The sequence below is a fragment of the Ammospiza nelsoni genome, chromosome 8, assembly GCF_027579445.1.
Source record: "Ammospiza nelsoni isolate bAmmNel1 chromosome 8, bAmmNel1.pri, whole genome shotgun sequence".
Lineage (NCBI taxonomy): Eukaryota > Metazoa > Chordata > Aves > Passeriformes > Passerellidae > Ammospiza > Ammospiza nelsoni.
In genome coordinates, this window is record NC_080640.1 from 12,518,104 (window position 1) to 12,540,423 (window position 22,320).

Sequence of the window (22,320 nt, forward strand, 5' to 3'; positions counted from 1 at the left end):
AGGTGTCCCATGGCAGGCTATTGGAACTAGATGATTTCTAAGGTTCCTTCCAACCCAAGCAATTAAATGATGTTATAGAATTAAAACCATATTTTGAATGAAACTGGTATTGTGTGATTGACAGTCTTTCGGGGAAAATTAAGCGTTCATTGGCGAGTCTCTTGGGGGAAAAAATTAAGAAAAAAATAATCCCAAAACGCGGGGCTATAAACGCACACCGGTTGTGGCTCAGCGCACGTGCGGGAGCGCGGCCGTGCGTTCTGTAGAACTACATTTCCCAGCGTGCCCCGCGGCGTTCCCACGCAGGCGCCCCGGGCCGCGGACCGACCCGCGCCAGCCCCGGTCCGTGGACATGGAGGGAGACACCGGATCCGGGGTCCCGGCGCTGTCGGGCGGGGATGCAGCGGGCACGGGCCAGGGCCTGGGCCCGGCCGATGAGGACCGGGACATGGAGGGGGCCCCCAGCTGCTCGGGGTCGCGCTCCCACCCCTTCGAGTTCGAGCGGGGTCGCTCGGAGTCCAGCGGCGATGAGGACGACGACGACGAAGACGACGAGGAAGAGGAGGTGGAAGAGGAGGAGGAGGAGATGGAGAGCGACACCAGGGCTCGGTTCGGAACGGATGATGGGGAGCTCGACTCGGACGACGACCGGGAGGTAAAGGGGGCGGGAGGGTGCCCGGGGCACGCCAGGCCCCGCTCCCGGCGTGCCCCGCGTGTCATAATGGACTTTTTATTATTTTTACTTCTTAAAAAAATATTATGATTATTGTAATATTTAGTTTATTATTACCCGAGTTCGCTTCATCTGTCTCGTTTAAGTGAAGCCCTTACAAACTCTCCGCGTGGCTGAGGGTGGTAGACGGTGGCACGTGGGCGAAATGAATGCTGCTATTGAGGGAAAGAAAGCCCTTTAGTCGGGCTTTGAGACGAGGGGAAACGTAAGAATCTAATGTGTCACCTCTTTCAGACACATCTCAGATCGGCGCTCTTGAGGAAATTTGTTCTTTTTTGAAATAGTGTTATTCAGCCAGGAAAGCTGTTGTGGAACTACTTGTGTGCATTCCCGGTAAATGTTCTTCATGACCAGGATTCAAAGCAATGAGATTTCAGCCTTTGCTTCTATGTGTATTGTATATTTCATAACTGTGTGTACAAACAAGAGATGACTGTCTCTTGTCATACGAACTCTCTCTATATCTTGATTTGAGACTCCAACTGAGCATTGCTGAGCATTTTTAAATAATGATGCTGTTTACCACCTGTATCCACTTCAAGCTTGCTGGCTATGTGATATTTTGTTAAAAGAGTTTATCCAAAAGAATTTTTTCCAGAATGATTAATTGTTTAAAGTTTCTTTTTAGGTAAGATTCTTGAAACAAATTGCATTACTGTTGTCAAAAAGCTCAATTTAGAAGACTAGGTAAAAGTCTTTAAAAAATGAGCCCTACATGAGAAGCAACTGATCTGTTAGGAAAACCCATTCCTGTAACATACTGATCCCATTTTTTCCCGTGGTTTTAAGGCTGTGGTATTTTGGAAGCTGCAGTCAAGGAATTTCATGGCTTAGCCTGTGTATGTATTCAAACTCTCACCAATTTTTGTTTGCAGCGTATGATAAACCTCGCAGAGCTGACCCCCTACATCCTGTGTTCCATCTGCAAAGGTTACTTTATCGATGCTACAACTATTACAGAATGTCTGCACACCTGTAAGTACCAGTCAGTATTGTCTGCCCAAGGGTTTAGCTGCAAATTCAAGCCAGTTCAGCTGTTGAAATGTTCTGAGTTCAGAAAAATAATTTTCTGTTTGAAGTGAACGTGTGTTGTGTTTATTCTGTTCCTTAAGCAAGATATATTCAATCAATCAATCATGAAGTCAGCTTTCCATATTAAGAAGGAAGATGATATAGAAGATAAAGCCCAAGTAAGACAAAAGCAGAGCTACTACATACATTTTTTTAATTATTTTTTTTAATAGGCTCTGGGAATTTGAGTGTATAACTGAGAAAAGAAAGTTGAGTGGCTTTTCTTTTAATGGACTGGAAAGTTTCCTAAGCTGTTATTTAAATTCACAAAACCCCATAAGCTCTTGTGGAAGTACCAGTTCAGATACAGAAACAGTGGTCTGCACCCGTGGCACAGTTTGTCCATAATCTGATGAATGGAAGCAGGGAGGAAATAAATAACTGATTTCAATGTGGTTGTCTTGTTATTTTTCCCCCTGGATCCTAGAGCCAACAATTTTCCCAGTGCTAAAGAACTGTTTTCTCTCCAAACTAATAAAACACCTTTTGTGAAGCTGACTCTTTCAGCCACACCTATGTTCATACCTGAATCCGAGAATCCTGGTTTACTAGATCTCCCAAACATTCACGCTGCATAGAGGGAAAACTTTTTTTTTTTTTCCCTTTTTTGGAGCATTACTCACTGGTTTGTTCTACAGCAAAGTATTCAGCACAGTTTGCAATTTACAAAGAGGCACAACTGTTTCTAAGGACAGCATAGAGTTGCAAATGCAGCTGTGGTGTCTTAGAACTCTCCTGGTAAGTGTTACGGAAAAGTTTCCTCTGTTCAGGCAGATGGGGAGCTGACTTGATAATAGGTTATTTATTCTAGATATTTCCACTTAATAGCATTTTTCCAAGTTTTTAAAGGACTTGTAAAACACAATGAAAGTGGCAGAGTTATGATTTCTTGCCTTGTTTCTACTGAAAGTGTTTGTAGGGTGCTTTTCAGCAGTCAATATTCTGCCTTAGCCCTGCTCATGTTCTACATGCACATTGAACTCTCACTCTGCATCCATTGGATTAGGAGTGTTCAGTGACTTCATTTTGTCTCTGACAAATGGTGTATGGCAAGTCTGGGTGTATTTACCCCTTCTGCCTGAACAGATGGCACTGTGTAATGGACATGTGACTCCTGTGGGGTTTCTTTTCTTTACAGTTTGTAAAAGCTGCATCGTGAGACACTTCTACTATAGCAACAGATGCCCAAAGTGCAATATTGTTGTACATCAGACACAACCCCTCTATAATATCAGGTAATAAATTTGTCCCATTTTTATAGATTTGCTACTTGCTTTTAAATGTTTTGTTCTACAGACATGCAGTGCTTTCCTATTTTAAACAAAGGAATGTTACAAGAAACAATTATGTTCTTTACTAGCATGAGTTTCACCACAGTAATTAAGATAAAAGGTCTCTATTGTTTTATCTAGTTTGTATCCATTTCTAGGGCTGCCCTGGATATTTTTTTGCATTTGCTCAGTGTTACAGGAGATACAAACACTTAACTATTTGCTTTGATTTCCTTTTAAGACTAAGACTTTTTGGTGTGGTATATTTATTAACTCAACAAACTGAGTTTTAGGTTTTTGAGCTGGTTATGAAGGGTGGTGCTGTCACTCCATGTACATCCCATTTCAATGTTGTATTTGGCATCTTTGGTGCAGTTTACTGAAACAATTTTGTTGCACACCAAAGACTCTTCTTTTTTTTTTCTTTTTTTCTTTGTTTCCTATTTCATAGACTGGACCGACAACTACAAGATATAGTCTACAAATTAGTTGTCAATCTGGAGGAAAGTAAGTCCCTTTTTCTTTTACATTACTATCTAGACATTGAAAAGAATAGAAAAAAGAGTAATTCAAAGCCTTGTTACTTCTCTGGACTCTTCAAAATAGTTTTGTGATGTTTGGTTATAAGTTGTAATTAATTAACTGTGACAGCTGGCATCTTTCTGGCTGCTGAATGCTATTGTGGTAGTGCTGTGTACCTTTTCTCATGAAACACAGCTGTCACTGTTTCCAGATAAACATGCAGATAATATTTCACAATTTGTTCCTCTTACTTTAGTAGAACTATATAATATCATTCTGTGTAAAAAGTTCACTTGGCTCAGGAGAAAAAAATGCCAAGACCAATTCTCTCAAATGCTTTTATCTTTTCCTCATTGCCATGTTACTTGCCTGATTTTAGATGTGTTTTCTGTCTCATTTATTTTCAACTTTGGGAGCCAGTGATCCTTCACAGTCCCCCTGGATGGGCTGAGTGAAATATACAATCCAGTGGATATGTATGGACTATAGATGGTATTGCTTTGTATACCATATGTAAAAAATTTATGTATATATAAAAATATATGTGTATATACAAATATAGTATAAAAAGTACTGTGCTCTATGTGAACAGGTTATAAAATACCATGTCGTGTCACAAGGCATGACAGCCAGAAGGATATTAGTTCTTGCAGCTATTTCAGTATTATTTATGGCCAGTTTCTCTGATTTTCTCCCAGTTTTTACTAACAAAATTTTAGTCAGGGTTTCTTAAGTATCTCAGCCTCATGAAATACTAGTGATGGTGAAGGTCTGTAAAAAGTTTTTGCTGCTCTAACCATTGAAAATTGGTCAATGAGAATGGATATTCTCAGCATCTGAAACATTTCAGCCTGTATTGTGCATTTTTTTCAGGAGAGAAAAAACAAATGCATGACTTCTACAAAGAAAGAGGATTAGAAGTACCCAAACCAGGTAAGCTGTAATCACTTTAAGAAACACTGTTAAGAAAATACTTACCATATCATTTATTCTTAAGGGCTTTCTTTGAAATATTAGTTCACAACTGAAGGTGGAAGTACTGCTGGAAATATGGGATTCTTAGTTATTTGGAATTTATAACTTGCTACAGATCTCGGATTACAAAAATAGACGAATTGGCAGCACTTAAACCCTGATCATGGTTAAATTATTTTAAGCTACATATTTTGCTTACAACCAGGAAATATATATAAAATGTGCCTTAATATTATTTTCTGGCTGTTAATAAGTAATAGACATTACAAAGTAGTAAAAAGGAGAGCTTCAAAGTCTGCTGAACAGTGGGGGACTGTTCTAATTATTTTGTGTCTTCCTATCACACAAAGCTCTTTGGAGAGTGCTGTGCTGAAAGCTGTTAAAATTCTGATTCAGATACACAGCACAGAATGTAGGAACAGCTGATTAGTAATAAAAAAAGAGGATGAATTGCATAGGCTTTTTTCCCTGGTGAGCTATTCTGATTTGCTCAGTGCATGTTAGTATCTTATGCTGCTTTTATTTCAAGTTATCTTTGCATTTTGGCTGCTTGAATATTTTAGCTGTCCCACAGCCAGTTCCACCGAGCAGAGGAAGACCCCGAAAGGTTCTGGGTTCAGTGTTCCAGATCCCACCAGAACTTGACATTTCCATACTTCTGGAGTTTATTGGGTGAGTTGTGGGCAAATGTAAGAGCAACTGACTGACATGAGGGTGCTGCTGGCATGTGAGGAGCCATTAACTGGCTCTTGGTTTTCATTAAATGTGCATTTCTTCCATCTCAAATAGTAGTGGGGAGCCAGTTTTAACTTACAGTGTGATAGTGACAGCCAGCTATGCACAGATAGAGGATGCAAGTAATTAAATGTTTAAGATGTATGCTTCCTAGGAAGTATAGTTTTAAAATGTAGATGTGTTTTATTTTCAGCAAAGTCGTGCAGTCTCAGTAAACTGAGCAGAGAAATCCCTGTCTGGTCCAGTCCCTGATCCCTGTGGGTGGCAGCACTGTTAATGCTGGATGTGCTCACAGGAAACACTCAGTGGCTTTCAAATAGTAGAAACTTTTTAACATTGTGAATCCACGTACCTGTCTTAATTTCAGTTTTCATTTTCTTCATGCCTGACTTGCAGAAGTCAGTTTAGACCTCAAACCTAGTAAACTTGTGTCTGCCTGATAAACAAGATGACTTTTGAATCTGTTATATTTGGTTTTTTGGTAGTTTTATTTTAAATGTCCAGCATTGGCAGCAAAGCAGGTAATACTGTGTAAATATCATCTGTACCATATGGAACTGTCCACTGTGGGTTTTTGTGTTGTTTTTTTTTTTTTTTTTTTTTAATATGGAGGGAAGCACAGAATGTTTTTAACAAAAAAAAGATGATGGCTTAATACCATCTACTTTGTATTTTATTTTAGTGACTTTTTTAGCCTTAGATAATTTATATTGTCAAAATCAAAGAGATTGTCTTGGCAATGAGAGATTAATAAAGCATTTTGAAGAAAGAAAACTTGGAATAGATTAGACCAGCCAGAACAAATTATCTTGAAAGTCTGACTGTCTACATTGTGTCTCTGCTGTTTATAATGTGGTCACCGGTGGCTGTGGAACTGTATCAAAGCAAATGACAGCTGTAGTGAAAAAGCTTTGTTATGTTTGTTACTTAGTTCATGACAGATTTACTTAGCTCTGTCTGATACCTGGTACATATTCAGAGGTGGAGGTACTCAATCATTGTAACTTGAAGTGCCACGTTAATGTGTGGACTGCACAAGTGTTTTATTTGCTTGCTGTAGCAAGTGGTCAGCTGATTTTAGGAATGTTTGATTTTTTTGTCCTCTGCAGTGCAATGAAAATACTGCAGTGTTTCCTCTCTCATATGTACATACTTGCTAATGCAATGCAAGAATAATGAAATGTCATGTATTGGCCTTAATTAATTGAGAAATTTACACATTGCACTACAAGAAGGAGATAGGTGATCAATGATAGATCACATGCTCAGGCTGTGCAAATCAGTGAACCTTGGCTGAAGCCAGCTGGAAATTTGGTTATTTGCCACCTTTGTATGTATTTCACATTCCAGAGAAACACATGCTGCTTTCCTGAGTTCCTAGATAGCATTAGCATTAATATTGTCACATGGACAGTCTGGAAGGCCAACATCCTGCCCAGGGAGCCCCTGAGGAGGTTGGGTGTGTTCTGTCAGTAACTTCTTAGGTACTGTCTGTTAAGGTTCCAAATATCAAGGATCATGAAGCATGGAGGTTTAAGCAGCATCAATATTGCAACCTAGGCCTATGAAAATTAAAGTTATGTTGTGTTTAAAAATTACTTTAGCCTGCATTGGGTTTTATTCACATTTTATGTAGAGAAATCTTGACATCCTAAATAGCTGAATTTACAAGAAAAATTGAGCAGAAATACAAAGGGTAGGAGAAAAAGATACATCAATTCAGTCCAATATTATTTTATGTATAGCAATTTAATGAAAGGAAGAGCCTCAGTTTGGAAAATAAGCTGGATATGCAAGACTCATAAATCACTAAGTCACTGTTGTCATAAAGAGTTTGAGTATATTAATAACTTACAATCTTAGCAATGTTGACTGTTTACTCTTCTGTTTTTTCAGAGCAAATGAAGGCACAGGGAATTTTAAGGTACAAATATTATTAAATTTTTATCTTACAGTTTTCTTCAGGAATAATTATAACCTGAATATATTTAGTTTGGTTTTCTTATACTGAGTGCATCTGGAGCTTTTATCAGAATAATAATAACCAATCTTGTATTACAGTGTATTTCAAACCTATTGTTGTATAACATCACCCCAGCATTTTTTTCTTCTTTTTATCCTCATATTTCACAGTATTTTTTTTCATCTTCAGTATCCCCTCCTACCCTTTCTGTCTCATATTTGCCCTTCTTTCTGCCTTGTTTACCCTGGGGTTTTTGGGCCACACAGAACATAGGACTGTTTAAAACATTTAAAAATAATCAGTTGCTTATTAATTTTTAAATGTTTTAACAGCATCTGGAGTCTTAATACATATTTAGTCTGTTGCCTGTGAGGTAATGTGCAGGTAGATCAGAGAAGGGTTCAAAACTGTAAGCTGTTTCCCTGTTATTGGGCTGTTGCTTGACTTTGGAGTTTCTGAGGGATTAGTGGCAAAATCTTTAACTTAAAATCTTTATTTATTCTGTGCAGCCTTTGGAAAAGAAGTTTGTGCGTGTTTCTGGGGAGGCAACAATTGGACATGTGGAGAAATTCCTCAGAAGAAAAATGGATCTAGACCCTGCTTGTCAGGTACATCCTTGTTGTAGCAGTCACAAGTTGTCTGTGCTTTGGACAGACATTTCCATTGTTCATTAGATTCTAGAAGTAATGTTGGAGTTTTTTATACAGTAAGGATTAAAAAATGAATTGTTTGCAATTTTGTGATCTGCAAGGAACAACTCTTCTAACTCATTTGCAACCTATTCAGATGTTCATAGTACTCTACTAACTGGACAGAATTTCTAAAGTGCCTTGTAAAATTTCAGCCAAAGAAATTCAAAGCCAAGAGATTCTGCTGTTTCAAAGGAAAACTAGGCAGAAAAGTGGGAATGTGGGAGCATGCAAAGGCATGATGCAACTGCTGCAAGGTGAATAATAGTGAAATTTAACTGAAGGCAAACAAGGGCTGAGAAGGAATAACACTATGGATGGATGTGTTGAAATGTGTATGAATGCAACTGCAGACACTTTTCTCCAAAAAAGAATTCAAAGGAACAGAATATGGTACAAAAGAATTTAACTTCATATTTCTCAACCATTTTGAGAGGAACTGCTTGTCAAAACCAGTTTCCAATTCTTCTGTGTATTTCAGCAGCCATTCAGTTGGGAAAGTGCAAGAGTTCTGTAGTGTGTAAATAATTCTTAAAGCTGTCAGTTCCTGGAAGATCAAGGTGATGCTGTTGTGAATAGGCAGATGGTAGAAGTTTAGTGCTGGGTTTGGAGTTAGGGCTGTTTTTATACAGCAGTAACTGTGGGACAATTCAGCGTGACTGCTGTGCCTCAGTAATGAGTACTCATGCTGCTTACCTTTTCAGTGGTGACAAAGCAAATCAAATATAAATTATTCATCCTGCAGAGGAATTAATGTATTTTTATTTGCTGGTTTCCTCTCAGTGAGAGTCTGTAGCTTTTACATGGTGGTGACTTGATATTCTAAACAAATACAAGTATCCTCAAAATGAGGCTGGAGAAACTTCTTGCATTATTTAGTTGTTGTTTATTTGAGGGGAAGGAATTGTTTTGTTTGTTTGGATTTTCTTAAATAGTACATCAGAATCTCAATTTTCAGGAACACTGAGCATCTGTCTTGTAAACTGCAGGTGTCCATCTTTCAAAATCACCCTGAGCCTATGTGCTGGGTCTTCCAGATTGTAAAATCTTAAGATCATCTGTTAGAGAACTTGGGATTTTTACACTCATTAGTTACTCTCTACTTGGACTTTGCCAGACAGGTACAATCCCCTTGGTTAAATGGTTAAGTGTTACTAAATCTCAAAAGCTGATGATTTCATAGGTGTCCTTTCTCAAGATGTTCTTGATGCTGAGCCAGTCACTCCTATCTCTGCTAGTGTCTAGTTTGCCATTGTGTAAGGCACAATCATTGGCTGGTTCTAATCCTTGGTCTCTTCTGTGCAAGCCCTGCCTGTTTGGAGGAAATGATAAATCTTTCTTCTTTAAACAGATGCCTTGGCTGCCTTTTTTTCCTCATCTTAAATGATGTGCTCCCATTTTTTTTTTAGCAAGTATTTTTTGGTCATTAGAAACCTGCAGTTGATTTTTATGCCCCAAGTCATGACTGTTGTCTTGATATCTAGGCTCATCTTTTAAAAAATTGGAAATTCAGTAAATTAAGCTGGAAGTATTTCTTTCTAGCCTGTGATCATTTCTTTGTCATATGGGGACTAAGATTAAAGGAGTGAATGTACTGAGCTGTTACCTTCTCATGTAGTACACAGAGCTGAAGCTGATGGTTTGTTGGTAAACATGCAGAAAGTGAAAGAGATGTCAGACATGTCATTGAGGATTAATAAGCCTAATTAATAAGACTAATGAATCATGTCTCACTCCAGCTTCCCAGGATGGCCAATAAACTAAAACAAAATTAGGGAGAACCTGATTCTGAATTAGCACAAGCAGAAAAATTTAGAGAACTAGGTTACAAGCCATATGTGCAAGGAATTTAAATGTAGAAGATTCTTTGCTGCTTTTTTTAGTTTGTTCTAGAAATTTGGAAGTGTTGAGGACTGCAGTGGTTCATTTCCTGTCAGCTTCCCCAAAGTATGTTAAAAAAGAAATAGATACTAACTTTGGACAACAAGCTCTTCCTTTTAATATTACTTCTTTATTATTATTTTCCAACTCTCTTCATTACCAAAAATAATAGATTTTTTAATAAAATGTCTTGAGTTTGGTGTTTTTAGTTTGGAACTGGAGTCCAAGAATTCTATTTCCTTGGAAAGCTTGGAAGTTTCTTTCAGAAACTTAAGTTTCAAACATATTGAGCTAAAATGCACTACATTTGCTGTACTTGTTACTATCTCTACCTACAGAAAATTTATTGCAGCAGTGTTGACTTGTGTCTCACTTGGGACTTGAAGGGACAGAGTGTTTCCTCCTTTATCTCCTCAGTGTATCAATTGCATTTTTGGCTTCCTTGCTGAAACTTCTCCTAAGGACACTAGGTGTGGTTGTTTTGTGAGTGCAGCCAGTTCCTCCTGAATATCACCTGAGTTTGACAGTCTGCAAAGGTCCTGTTTGAGAATGTTTCAGTCATTCCCTGTGAGAGCTCATTTGGTGACCAAGTGATAGAAGGTATGTTACCCACCCCCTGAACTCCTGGCTCTGCTTGGACATCTCTGACTTAATCTTTTCACATGGAGTTTGAGCTAATACTTGCCCTTCTTCATTGACCTGCACAAGTGCAATGGATTTAGGTTAATGAAAATGTGAAATAAGCCATCTGGCTTGTGTGTGGCAGTATATATAGAAGTCTAAAAACCAGTTTTAAACCTACTGCCTTTGTTCTTTTTTTCCCTATTCTGAGAATTCAAATTGCTTTCAGACTTCTGTAATAGCATTTGCAAATGGATTATGATTTAAATTCCCTAGTTTATCTGAAGGTTAAGGCTTCATTTATTTTTATCTACCACTTGGGCTGGCAGACTGTAGTTTCCTCTTTCTGATGCTTTGTTTTGAACTCTGTGCTTTGGGCAATGACTAATTTTTGTATATGTGTTTATGTTTACTTCTAATTACAAGGTCTCTCTTGAATATTCTTGCTGGAATTTGGGAGAGGGTGAAAATATTTTTTTAGAAACTGAAATTGCCAGTAATAGCTAAGTAGGTAACATCTGATAGGAGCTAAATGCAGCTTGTGGTGTTTGGAATCCAGTAGATTCTTGTCTGTGGCATCAAAAGTTTTCTTTAGAGTGTGATTTCCTTTGAGCTCCTCCTGCAAAATTCCTTCCTGCTATTTCTTCTGTAAGGATGAGAGAAGCTGCTGAAAGACTTGCAGCTCAGCTGCTTGGAATTCATTAATGTGGCTGATTGAACAGAAATGTTCTGTTACCAGATGTGCATTCCTAAAAGTGTGTGAGCTGCAGTCTGGGGGGACACTGGGAGAAAGGACTCTGTGCTCATACACAGTGCAGTTGTTGATGCAATTCCTTTATGCCAGTCTTGGACCCTGGAATAAAAGCATCCAGGGCCTCTGGAAAGTAAACAGCAGCTAGAGGAAATAGGAAATTCTGACAGCTTTATAAATAACTAGCTCAAATACTCATATCAGTCTCTAAAACTCTGTGTTTTCCTTGTCCTTCCCTAGGTAGTATGAGTTGGTATATAAAAAAATTGATTGAAGCCTACTGCCTTCTGGGCCACATTCTCCCTTAGGATGAGTCTTATGTGAGGTGTCCCTTGCATGAACTTTTTCTATTTTTATATATGTCTTACTTAGTGAACATGAATTTATAATTGTCTGTTATGGTGGCTTTTAGAGAAGTAGCTCTAATAGCAGACATGTCACCAAAAGAAAAGAAATGGCGTAATGCAAAACCTACTTTATTTTAATAAGAATTTTTTTAACAGAAATGATTGAGTATTCAGCAGATTCACTTTCATGCTTCCTTTCAACAAAATGTCAAGCTGCAGTTACTGCTGTCTCAGGCAATCAGTAGTAGTTGGCTTCAATTTTACCAGTCATTTGAAATTTTAGTAAATTCATGGCAGTGATGGTGCTGGTGCCTCTTTTGTAATGGAACATATAAATTCCTGTATGATACAAGGATTCCTCTGAGACACATTTCACAACTTATTTTTTGCACTGACCTGAGATTTATTTTTTCATTGTATGTTTTTTCTCTTGTCCTTAGAGAAGAAGTGCTAGCATAACAATTAGCAGGCAGAATTTCAGACTTTGGAGGCTGGTATTAGGAGATTGAGCATTTGTTATTCAGAGAACTCTAATACATTAAATGTTTGAAACTTGTCTCAATTTATTATTAGACACTGGCTCTTTAATAACTGCTGTTTGAAACTGGAGCAGCAGGTAAAACAGTGTACTTTCAAACAAGCATTCTAATTCTGTTTTGAGAGATTCTCAGCAGCTGTGACTGTCTATTTGCATCCTGTATTGGTCAAACAGATTAGATTTTCTGTTTCTGTAGAATATATAAAACATTTATGTGATATGTTTCATTGGGAGCAAGATTGAGTTTTCAGTGCCTTATGCTATAAAAATTGTAGAAGTAAGCTTACAAGCAAAAGTAATTAAACTCATGTGCCTGGAAAGCAAAGCAGTCATGTTTGTCTTCCTGCAGTAATAACTGTAGAGGTTAAAAATGCATGGAAGATAGCAGAAAGAACTGCAGACAGTTTTCCAAAAGGAAAATAAATACATTTTTTGAGTACTATGTTAAATACATCAAGTGTGGATGTTAAGTATATGACTATATATGGATCAATATCTAATCAGTATTTACAATTATGTCCACACAAATTTTTACTTCCTGGTAGCTAAAAGCAGAAGTGCTGCGAAGCAGTTTACATCTTCTGCACATTAAGAATCAAACACAAAGAGAGTATTCTGCATCATTCTCGTACAATATAGGTGGTGCAGTAAATTAGTCCTTTTTGAACCTCTGAGGAGTAGAATTCCTGCATTCCCAAGTCTCAGAACAATGTGGTCTGCCAGCACAAATCTTACTAAATCTTTCCATGAAGAACAAGAGAGAGGTAGTGGGTCAGGCTGCAGAGGGGATAAATCTGGGGGAGTGGAACAGCTGCAGCACAGAGCACATCCTGTGGTGGATGGTGGCTGTATAAACCAATACATCATGATACTGCAGTGTGCTCCCACTGCTGCAGGGGCAGGGCTTAGACAGTCCCTTGAAGAAAGCTGTGGGACTGCTCATTATCAATGCTCTTTATCTTCAATTTTGAGGTCTTGTCAATTCATAGATGAGAGCACTTTCATTTCCTTATCTAGAAATTGCTCATAAGGAAATTGTAAGCAAGCTCCAGTTGAGAGAGAGAAACAGTGCTGTGTTAGCTGCTCTAATTTGGAATGTTAGAGACTGGATTTACATTATACACTGTAAATACATGGTAACTTTATAGAGAAGCCTATTTTTCATAATAAGAAAGGAATTCAAAATACCTGATTAAGGCTTGTGTTTTCCACAAAATTACTGTTTTTATGGGTAGATAATAAACAAGTGCCTCCCATGGAATTGCAGGCACCACTGACAGAGTTCAGCTGCAGCAGTGTACAATGCATGTAACTGCTGAGAATGCCCTGCAGCTGCACCCCAGGAATACTGACTGAGTGCATGCTGAAAGAGGACTGTCATGTAATGGCTGACAGTGGCATGCACCAAGATGCTCCTTTCTATTATGGCACTTCTTCCAAAGTATTAAGTGAAAATAGTCAGGTGTTTTCTCCCTTGAGATAAGGAGGAGGGTGGCAATGGCTCTTTTTTTTTGGTGGCACAAACAAATTACCCTCTTTTGCAACTGATGAATGATGGCAGATGTTTGTGTGGTTGTTCTAATACATTATCTGCATTCCCATTAAATTCATCACAGCTATTACTAAAGAGCTTGTTTCAGTGGATACACCAAACTGAGAGAAACAATAAACTGTCCTCTCTGTTCAGCAGTGAGCCCAGGTCAGGGCCATGAAAGGCTTTAGGGCAGTGCAGTAGTGCTTTGAATGCTAAAAACATTTGGATAACAGAGGCAAAGATGGCTTTAGTGTCTAACATGGTGGCATTGAACTCTGCTAATAAAATTGAAAGGGCTTGGATACTGTTTTGCTACTCCAAAGTCAAGTTGGCCTTAACCATGCTTGTGTTTTTTCCCAGGTGGATATAATCTGTGGTGATCACCTGCTGGAGCACTACCAGACACTGAGGGAAATCCGTCAGGTCATAGGAGAGAGTGCAGTACAGGTATGTGGCAGCTGGGGCTTTGTTCCAGGTTTTCTGGTTCCAAACAGAAGACCTCTCTTAAGCCCTCAGGTAGCACCAGCTTGTCTGAAGAAGCCACTAGGAAAAATCTCTCCAGTTTATGCAAAATCATTTTTATCTTGTAAGTAGAGTTGACAAAGTGCACCATGTTCTTCTTGGTCTCATGATGTTCTGGGTATGAGGGGTTTGTGTTGGGTTTTGTTTTGGGGTTTTTTTTCCCCCAAAACAAGTTGCTACCTTACCAATGATAAAATGTACCAGCCATTCTTTCAATTAACATTCCTTGTTTTTGCTCCCTGGCAATTGCATCTCTGCAGGAAATCAGAGGACAAATCCCAAATAAGGCTATCCTTTTGACTGGGTCAGGAGAATAAACTTGCTTATAAAAACACAAACCACAGATAGAGGGTAATGAATGCAGTAAATGTGCTTGATGCATATTGCATTGGCTCTGGTCACAGCAGGAGTGTATGGCCAGCTATTTCTTGTTGATAACTTGCTGTCTGTAGTGTTGCTGACTTTGCAAATAAGAAAGCATTTTCTTAAAATTCTTTGTGAATCTTTTCAAAGCATCTTTAAAGGACCATACCATTTCAGAAGTACTGCAGAAACAATGAAGTACTCTGCCAAGTGCATCGTTGGATAGAGATGTACAGTTGTGATATATGGTAAATTGTATCTTAATCTGAACTAGGAATTCTGAAAAGTTAATATTTAATACAGTAGGAAGAAACAGGATTAGGTTGGTATTTTATTTGGAAAGCAATCTTAGCAGATAGCAGAAGGGCTAAAATAGTAGTAGCAAGATCAGCTCTCCCCACTTGTTTGTGCACACACATGCACAAACATTTACATTTAAAATTCCTGCTGAGCTCTCTTATGCTACAGGAAGGCTTCTGTGTTGGAGGCAGGAAGTAAAAAGCTGAATTTGAGATCTCTTGGACTTTGCATCACTTGTAGCTGATTTGAATCACTAGGAGGGGTCCCAGAGTCAGGGCAGAGGTGTTTGGCTCATGGTAATATTGGCAAACATTAAAATCTGTGAGCCTTGTGCTGTTTCTGCAGTTGAAGGGAATAAATTCCACACCTGATGTCTTAGCTGGTTTATAATAGCATAAAGAAGAAATGAAGATGTAACCTAATCCAGTTTGGGGAGCAGGGGATAGAAACTGGGGGGAAGTGGGTACTGGTAACCATCTTGTTTCTGACACTATGAGTCATTGTAAGTAAATTCAGCAAGCAGCACAAAGTGATGGAAGTGCTCTCTGCTGAAAGCTTCAGTAAATGGCAGGGGATGATACATTTCTCACTAGACTTGAGCTTAGCACAAAAGCTTTTCATATATGAGAAATGCTCTTGGGGGAGCACTTCAGTGAATACTGCAGCAGTGTCATTTCTTGTCAGAACTGGGTCTGCCTGATTGATGTTTGGTGATAAAGCACCAGTCAGCAGCTCCACAAAGAGAGCAATTGCCTTGGGATGCATTCTCCGGTGATGTTTCAAATCTCATTGCCAAATCAGTATGCTAGCAGTTAATTCTCTCAAGGCTTCTCTCTTGGACAAATAAATAGAAAAGAAACATCTTGGCTTATTGTGAAGTCTTGTTCTTTCATTGTCACTTTCAACAGGAAATTTGAAAGACCAGGTTCATCTTCATTTTCTCTTCATATTGTTAGAAGATCTCTAAGGATTCCAAATAGTTACAGTTGCAATGTTGCTTCTTTTTTGATATTGAAATAATGACATTTTCATGTTTTCTAGTCTAACATAATATTTTGTTTTAGAAATCAAGAGGGTGCATTTCTACAATTTAAAAAAACTTGGGAAATATTTTTGGGTAATTAGCCACGAAAAAAATCCCAACGAATGGGTCAAATCTAAAATGGTGAGGGTTGTTTGTTTCTCACAGGATCTGAAATTCAGTAAGGGGCACAGTTGTCCTGGCCAGTCAAACTACAAGTACAGAGGAATATTTGATGAATTTAACATTAAACCCTAAGGGCATCTTGTGTCTTTGTAACTTTCCAGCCTTTCCAAATCAGTGTTGGAGCTTGAATGTCCCTAACAGCTCTCACCAGAATGCTGAGACACTGTTCAATACTGCTGCTGTCATTTACAGGTTTCTGAGGTTCATTGTAGATGCTTCATGCAGAGAAAAAAGCTTCAGTAACTACTTCTGCAACAGAAAGTCATTTGAAGGAATAAACATTGGGCTCTTGTATTTAGATGAGTACAACCACTGTTAGAGGAGAAAAATAGCTGCTATTCTGAGTCACATTTTTCACTTGCAAGTTCATTCATGTCAGCAGTTATTCTTTTTGCTGGGAAAAGTGATTATAAAAATGCAGATAAGTTTCTCTTTGGCAAATATATTAATTATAACGTGCATTCTTTGGTAGCATTTGCAGCATCACATATGTTGTGTGATTTATTGTTCTGAGCCATAATCACTGTGGTGCTCTTAGTGGCTTTTACTTACATTGAATGGTTCTTAAGATTTGTTTGTGAAGATTTTGGGTGTTGTATTTATTTTTCTTTTTTTTTTTCCTACTGACTAGCAGTGTGTAATGATGCCTTAGAGCCTGAGTAAATGAGTCTCCTGGAAGTGCAAGCTGGATTTTAGCTGTTCTGGATAGATTTCTGCCTTTCCAACAAGTGTGGGAAGACCAAATGTGATCTGATCATAAAATAAATATTCCTGACACTGATCCCCTAGTAACTTATTTGGGTTATTTTAATTGGGTAAATAGGCAACTAATTTTAGTGGTTGAATGTAAGCAAATAACATGTTCATTTCTGATAATTGATAGAAGGCTAAAAAAGAATCAGGAATAAATCTTGTTTAATCTTGTAGATGTCAAGATATTTTGACATTTCTGAAGTTGGGTGGTTGGTTAAATCTTCCTAATTAGCTGAAAGTAGGATTTCTAGCTCTGTTTAGGGCAAAAACATAAAAAACTCACTGACAGAATTTATATAATAAGAAACAAGTTTGCTCTTTTAATTTTTTAAACAGTGTAAAGCTGGTGGACTTTACTGCAAGGAGTGATCAAAGACACATGGACTTTTAATGGCTCAATTTTGTCACCAGGCATTGAGATCTGCCTGTAATTATGAGTTTGATCAAGTAGCTGAGAAAGGAAGCTTGTTATTAACTAAAAGGGAATATAACTTCTTCCCAGTAGCACCTTCCTCCCCTCTGCTGCACAAAGGCAACCTGATCCAAGCTGCTGGTTATTTTCACTTGTCTAAACTGGGCCCTCTCAGAGTTCTGCATCCCTGATGGATATAAAGAGCTCACACGTGGGAAAAGCTAAAAGGAGTAGCTTCCTTGATGTCCTTGGCCCTTGGCACAGAGGTTTGGCAGATTATAATGGTCTCTTTGTAGCTCTCACCTTTTTGTAACCCAATGCTGTTGTGCTTTGGTTTTTTGGTCTCCTGAGCTAGGCAGGAAGAACTGTGCTCTAATTTAATTACTGTGACCTTCTAGCACACATTTCCTATGAAGTGTTTTACTCTTTGCTATGGGGTTATTGAATTTGGAAAGTGGGGCACTTTTTGTTGCTGCTGCTCTTAGAACATCAAAAGGTGTGTATGCTCTGATGTTTTGGCTATCAGTTCCACTCTGAAATTTATAGCTGGGTGTAACAGGTGGGATCCTTTGCATTTTTTGTAGGTCAGGGTCACAAATGTGTGTCAAAGGACACTGGAGAGCTTTGCTTTTCTTTTGTGCCTGTCTGACTTAGCCTTGAGATTTGTAATGGGCAGTGAGAGCTCATTCTCTGTTTGGACTTCCTTTTAATAACAGTATCTAGAGAAAGCAGCTGAGCATAGATAGAAGTGTGTAATCCTTTACAAGTGAATAATTACAGAGTAAGAAGTGCCAGTACTGGGGGTAACTCTCAACTTCTCTTTGTAGAGAAGGAATTGCAGTGGTTTTGGCCTTGGGTTTAACAGGGCTATTTCCTTTAAATGTCCTGCTGCCAAATGTACCATTTCAAAATTATTCATCAAAGAATACATTGTAGCATTTTCTTCTTGTATAAATATTTATGTCCTTTAAGAAACTGGAAAATAGAGGAAAAACTGGCTTTGACCACTTTTTCTCCAAAAATGAAGTTTTGAATGTGTCTTATTTTCTCTTTTGAAGGAACTAATGGGCACAAGGAATAAGTACCTTTGGGAAGGTATAACAACGTTTTCATGTTCCAAGAGGTTCCTGAGTAACCTCTTAGAACCTGTTCTGCCTTGCAATGCTGCTATCCCAATTTATGCTAATCACCTAATGAGTTAAAGCTCCTGTATCCTTTCAGGAGTTAGCAATGAGTTCCTGGTTATTAACAGGGTAGGAAGATGAAGAAAAGTTAGTGAGTTGGTACTAATACATTATCTTACAGCCTGTGTCTTAACAGGTAAAAACATCTGAAGCGAAATACAGTAAAAATTCTAACACATCAGTTGGTATTAGTGTAGTTCTCTCTTCACAAAAGAACTTTTTTTAAAGTCTGTCCATATAAGTAGGTGTAATGCAAAGTCAGATTCCCAGTGCCTCTGTGGTGGAAGCACACTAAGTGCTAGGCCTTTCAGCAGCTGTGAATTAAGTGACATAAGTAAGACTAATGGCTCAGAATTTTCCTGTTTCACAGGTGAAGGGATTTTTTATGTCAAGCAGTCTTTGAAGAGAAGAAACATGAGTTAATAAACTAATAGTTTGTCATTTGGAGGTTTTTTAATCCAATTCATTTATTACTTAATAAATGTATATAGTAGTCTGGACTCTTGTGCTGCAACTTTTGGCAGCACTTTCCAGAACTACTTAATGGATTACATTTTTTTCTGCTCCACAATGCCATGTGGAAATCAGCATGACTTGTAACCAAGAGCCTATTGTATGATGGTAATGCCATTGTAGCTTTATTATAAAAGCACTACCAGATTTTGCCTTTTTTTTTACCACACTTTTCCATCTCAAAGAGGAGAGGAGAGTACAGTTATTTGCCTTGATACTTCAAAGTTTGCATTCTCCATATGGATGAGATACAGTATCAACTGGTGAGGTTGTGCCTGGGGTCCTGCCATGCAGCAGCTGTACCAGCTGATGACAAATGCCTTGGGGAGAAGGAAAAGTGCTACTATGAGACATCTTCTTTTCTTTCTCTTCTCTCTAGGATGGTCTGCTTGTACTGCACTATGGCCTGGTGGTGTCTCCACTAACCTAAAGGTGTCTGGAATATCAGAAGGCAAAAGATTCTGAAGTCCTGGAGCTTCTTCAGTGCTGTTTCTCACCAAAGAAGCCGTCGCGTTTCCTGTGGCAGGAAGCGAGTGAAAGGAACCACCACTCACTGCTGTGTGCTTGTAATGTAACCTCTGACTTCACCACTGCAAAAACTTGCAACTTCTCTAAGTACAGCTGTAGATGTTGCTATGCTTCATGTTACTGATTACTGTCTTCAAATTTCACTGAGCTCAGGGAAATTAAATGCTCCAAGTAGCTAATTTTTTTTACTTTCTAAAACCACAAGATTTCACAGGGTGAACAGCCTTTTTTTCCTCTAAGCTCTGAGATTTCTCTGGCTGTCTAAGTGTCTAGCTAGAACAGTGCTCTCAGGGATGGTCTTCAATGAGCAGTATAGTTTGTTTTGGGGTAGAGACAGTCATTTGCCTAAAAAAAATGTACTGTGATCATCTGCCTTTGGATGTGATTTGGGGAGAGGAAGGAAACTTCAGATATGCAGACCAAAATAGGTAGAAAATAATGCAGCATAAGCATTGTTTTTTGAGAAGTAGCATTAAATTTGTTGTTTTTCTTGAAGAAAGACAATTTTGTTTGCACTGGAAATATATTTGCTGATAGTTTGGCTTATACCAAATGGTGGCTCATGCATCTCTAGTCTGAATGGAGATGAGCTGGCTGTAAGCTGGTTAAACTATGCATGGAAAAAAAGAAATAAAAGTAGCACCTCTTTCTACCTGCTTGCTGTATATAAAGTAATCACTGTCAATCTGCTATCATGTAAAATCTGTCAACTGATTTGACTGTCAGACACATAAATCCATTCACTTTAGCACATACCTCTCCAGCAGCTGTGAAAATGGTCACTTTTTCCACTCTTTCTAAGGTGTTTTAGTGCATTGTAGTGGAGATCAGGGTTAAGTAATGTAATACCTGCCTGTTACTACCAGATTCACAGAGGACATTAGGTGACTTTAATTTTAACATGCTAAAATTAGGTTTGGTGACAACTGTAACACTTCAAATTTTCTTCTGTTTGAAGAAGCATTTGTGCAACATTAAGGACCAGAGGGCTCTGTGTGTTATGCTCATGCTGCATAGTCATCAGTGTGGGGATTCATGAAAGCTTCCATTGGGCACCAGGCTCCTTCCCTCTCCTACAGTCAGTGCAGGGAAAGGGAAGAGATTCCTTTGTAAGGCATTTCAGAGCACCTAAGTTACAGCACCATAGAACTGTTAGGGTTGGACAGCCCTCATCCAGTCCAACCTCCCTGCCAAGGCAGGGTCACCCAGAGCAGGAGACACAGGAATGTGTCCAGGTGGGTTTGCAATGTCTCCAGAGAGGGAGACTCCACACCCTCCTTGGGCAGCCTGTTCAGTGCTCTGCCACCCTCAATGTAAAGAATTTCCTTCTTCTTTCAGATCCCTTTCTTTCTTTCAGTCAGCTGGTGAGGCAGCAGCAGCAACTGAGCTAAGTGCAGGGGTGAGGGTTTGACTGACCTGTCCAGAGGTTCTGGAGCTTGGGGACAGCTGAGCAGTGACCCCAAGCTCCATCCAGACCTGGAAGCCCCTGGCAGCCAGTCAGGCATGGAGGGCACATTGCCAGGAGCAGAGAGGGACATTAAGGGTCCCTAAGGAGCAGAGCAACCCCTTGTGGCCTCTGCTGAACCCACTCCTGGAGCTCCTTGTCCTTCTTGCACTGAGATCCCAGAACTGGGCACAGCACTTCAGGTATGGCCATGCCAGGGCTGAGTAGAAGGGTGGGATCACTTCCCTTGGCCTGGGGCCACACTCTTCCCAAAGCACTCCCAGATTCCATTGGCCCTCCTGGCTGCTGGGGCTCAAATGTGTTTGTTCACTGTCAGCCAAAGAGGACTGGCATCCTTTTCTAAAGAAAGCTTTCATGAATCCTCCCTCAGGTCTTTACTGTAAACATTGTTCTGTCTGTGAAGGTGGCACCATAAGAAAAAAAGAGTTTTGTTTGAAGTAACTCTCATGATGCTTCTAAATATGTAACAAAAAGCCTTTTTAGCTACAAACTCCTATTTTACCTTTAAAGTTTGTATAAAAGTAGTGTTTAAAATGCAGCAGAAAATGAGATTATTTTGTAAACACCTCGTGAGTTGTGTTAATAAAAGATTATATATTGTAACAGTAAAATAAACTTTATTTTAGCCAATTTAAAATTGAACCCTTGTGTTTCTATGCCATGTTTCCTATGTCAACCTCAGAATTATAGTAGATGATAGTGAAACTGCTGAATGTGCTCTGGGGTTGTTAGAATGACAAATTTCAATTAAGAGGCTGAATGGTGAAGGGTAATTCAATCCCAGAGTCTCCACTGGAGCTAAGTGTGGTATTGTTAGCTGGAATAACATTGAAATCTCTGGAACTCTCCTTTTAATGAGGATTTTGGTGAGAAATAGTTCAGTAAAGAAGTCAAGATGATTTTTCCACAGAAATACAGGAGAAATAATCGTGTGTAGTTAAAGGACCCCTTTGTTCATCAACAAGAACATCTTTTTGTGAAAGCCACCTCTCACTTATTGTCTCATGTTTATGGCTGCTGTTCTCACATCCCTGTGAAATGAATCTTTCTCTGCCATTGGAATCAAGGCATCTGGTTCAAATACTCAATATTGCCCCTTCCTTTTCCATTATCACTCAGCGGTTTGTTTTCAAATTTATAGCTCTGTGCTAAAAAGTCATTATCAGTATAGTCACATTTTACATTGCAAATTCACCCTTAACCCTGACTTGAACTTCACATCTACAGAAGGGCTCATGTGCAGAGTTTAACAGCTGTATAGAAGCTGATAGTTAATTCAAACTAATGTCATTCTAGGATGTATTTGACTTGCATGGCCCCAAGAGGGCTGTGTTGCCACTGGCACTAATATCTGTTAAAAAAAAAAAAAAAGGCCTCCTGGATATCTTCAAAGGATTTTTCTGTAGGGTAAATCACATGCCAGCTAAAATGCTGAAGGCCAA

The 22,320-nt window shown here is 38.9% G+C and overlaps 1 protein-coding gene across 2 annotated transcripts; it reads left to right on the plus strand.

The window, feature by feature from the left end:
* Window positions 1–319: 319 nt before the first annotated feature.
* Window positions 320–21,515, plus strand: PCGF6 (polycomb group ring finger 6). 2 transcript variants are annotated; one of them, XM_059477348.1, is made up of 10 exons: window positions 320–655; window positions 1,609–1,708; window positions 2,943–3,039; window positions 3,527–3,582; window positions 4,471–4,530; window positions 5,136–5,244; window positions 7,204–7,231; window positions 7,780–7,878; window positions 13,992–14,078; window positions 19,265–21,515. In XM_059477348.1, exons 1-10 carry the CDS (start codon window positions 353–355, stop codon window positions 19,313–19,315), a joined length of 990 nt encoding a protein of 329 aa, XP_059333331.1. In that variant the 5' UTR covers window positions 320–352; the 3' UTR covers window positions 19,316–21,515. The 2 variants fall into 2 exon arrangements, 1 of the variants encoding a protein (XP_059333331.1); XR_009418887.1 differs by lacking the exon at window positions 7,204–7,231 and having other exon boundaries at window positions 352–655.
* Window positions 21,516–22,320: the final 805 nt, after the last annotated feature.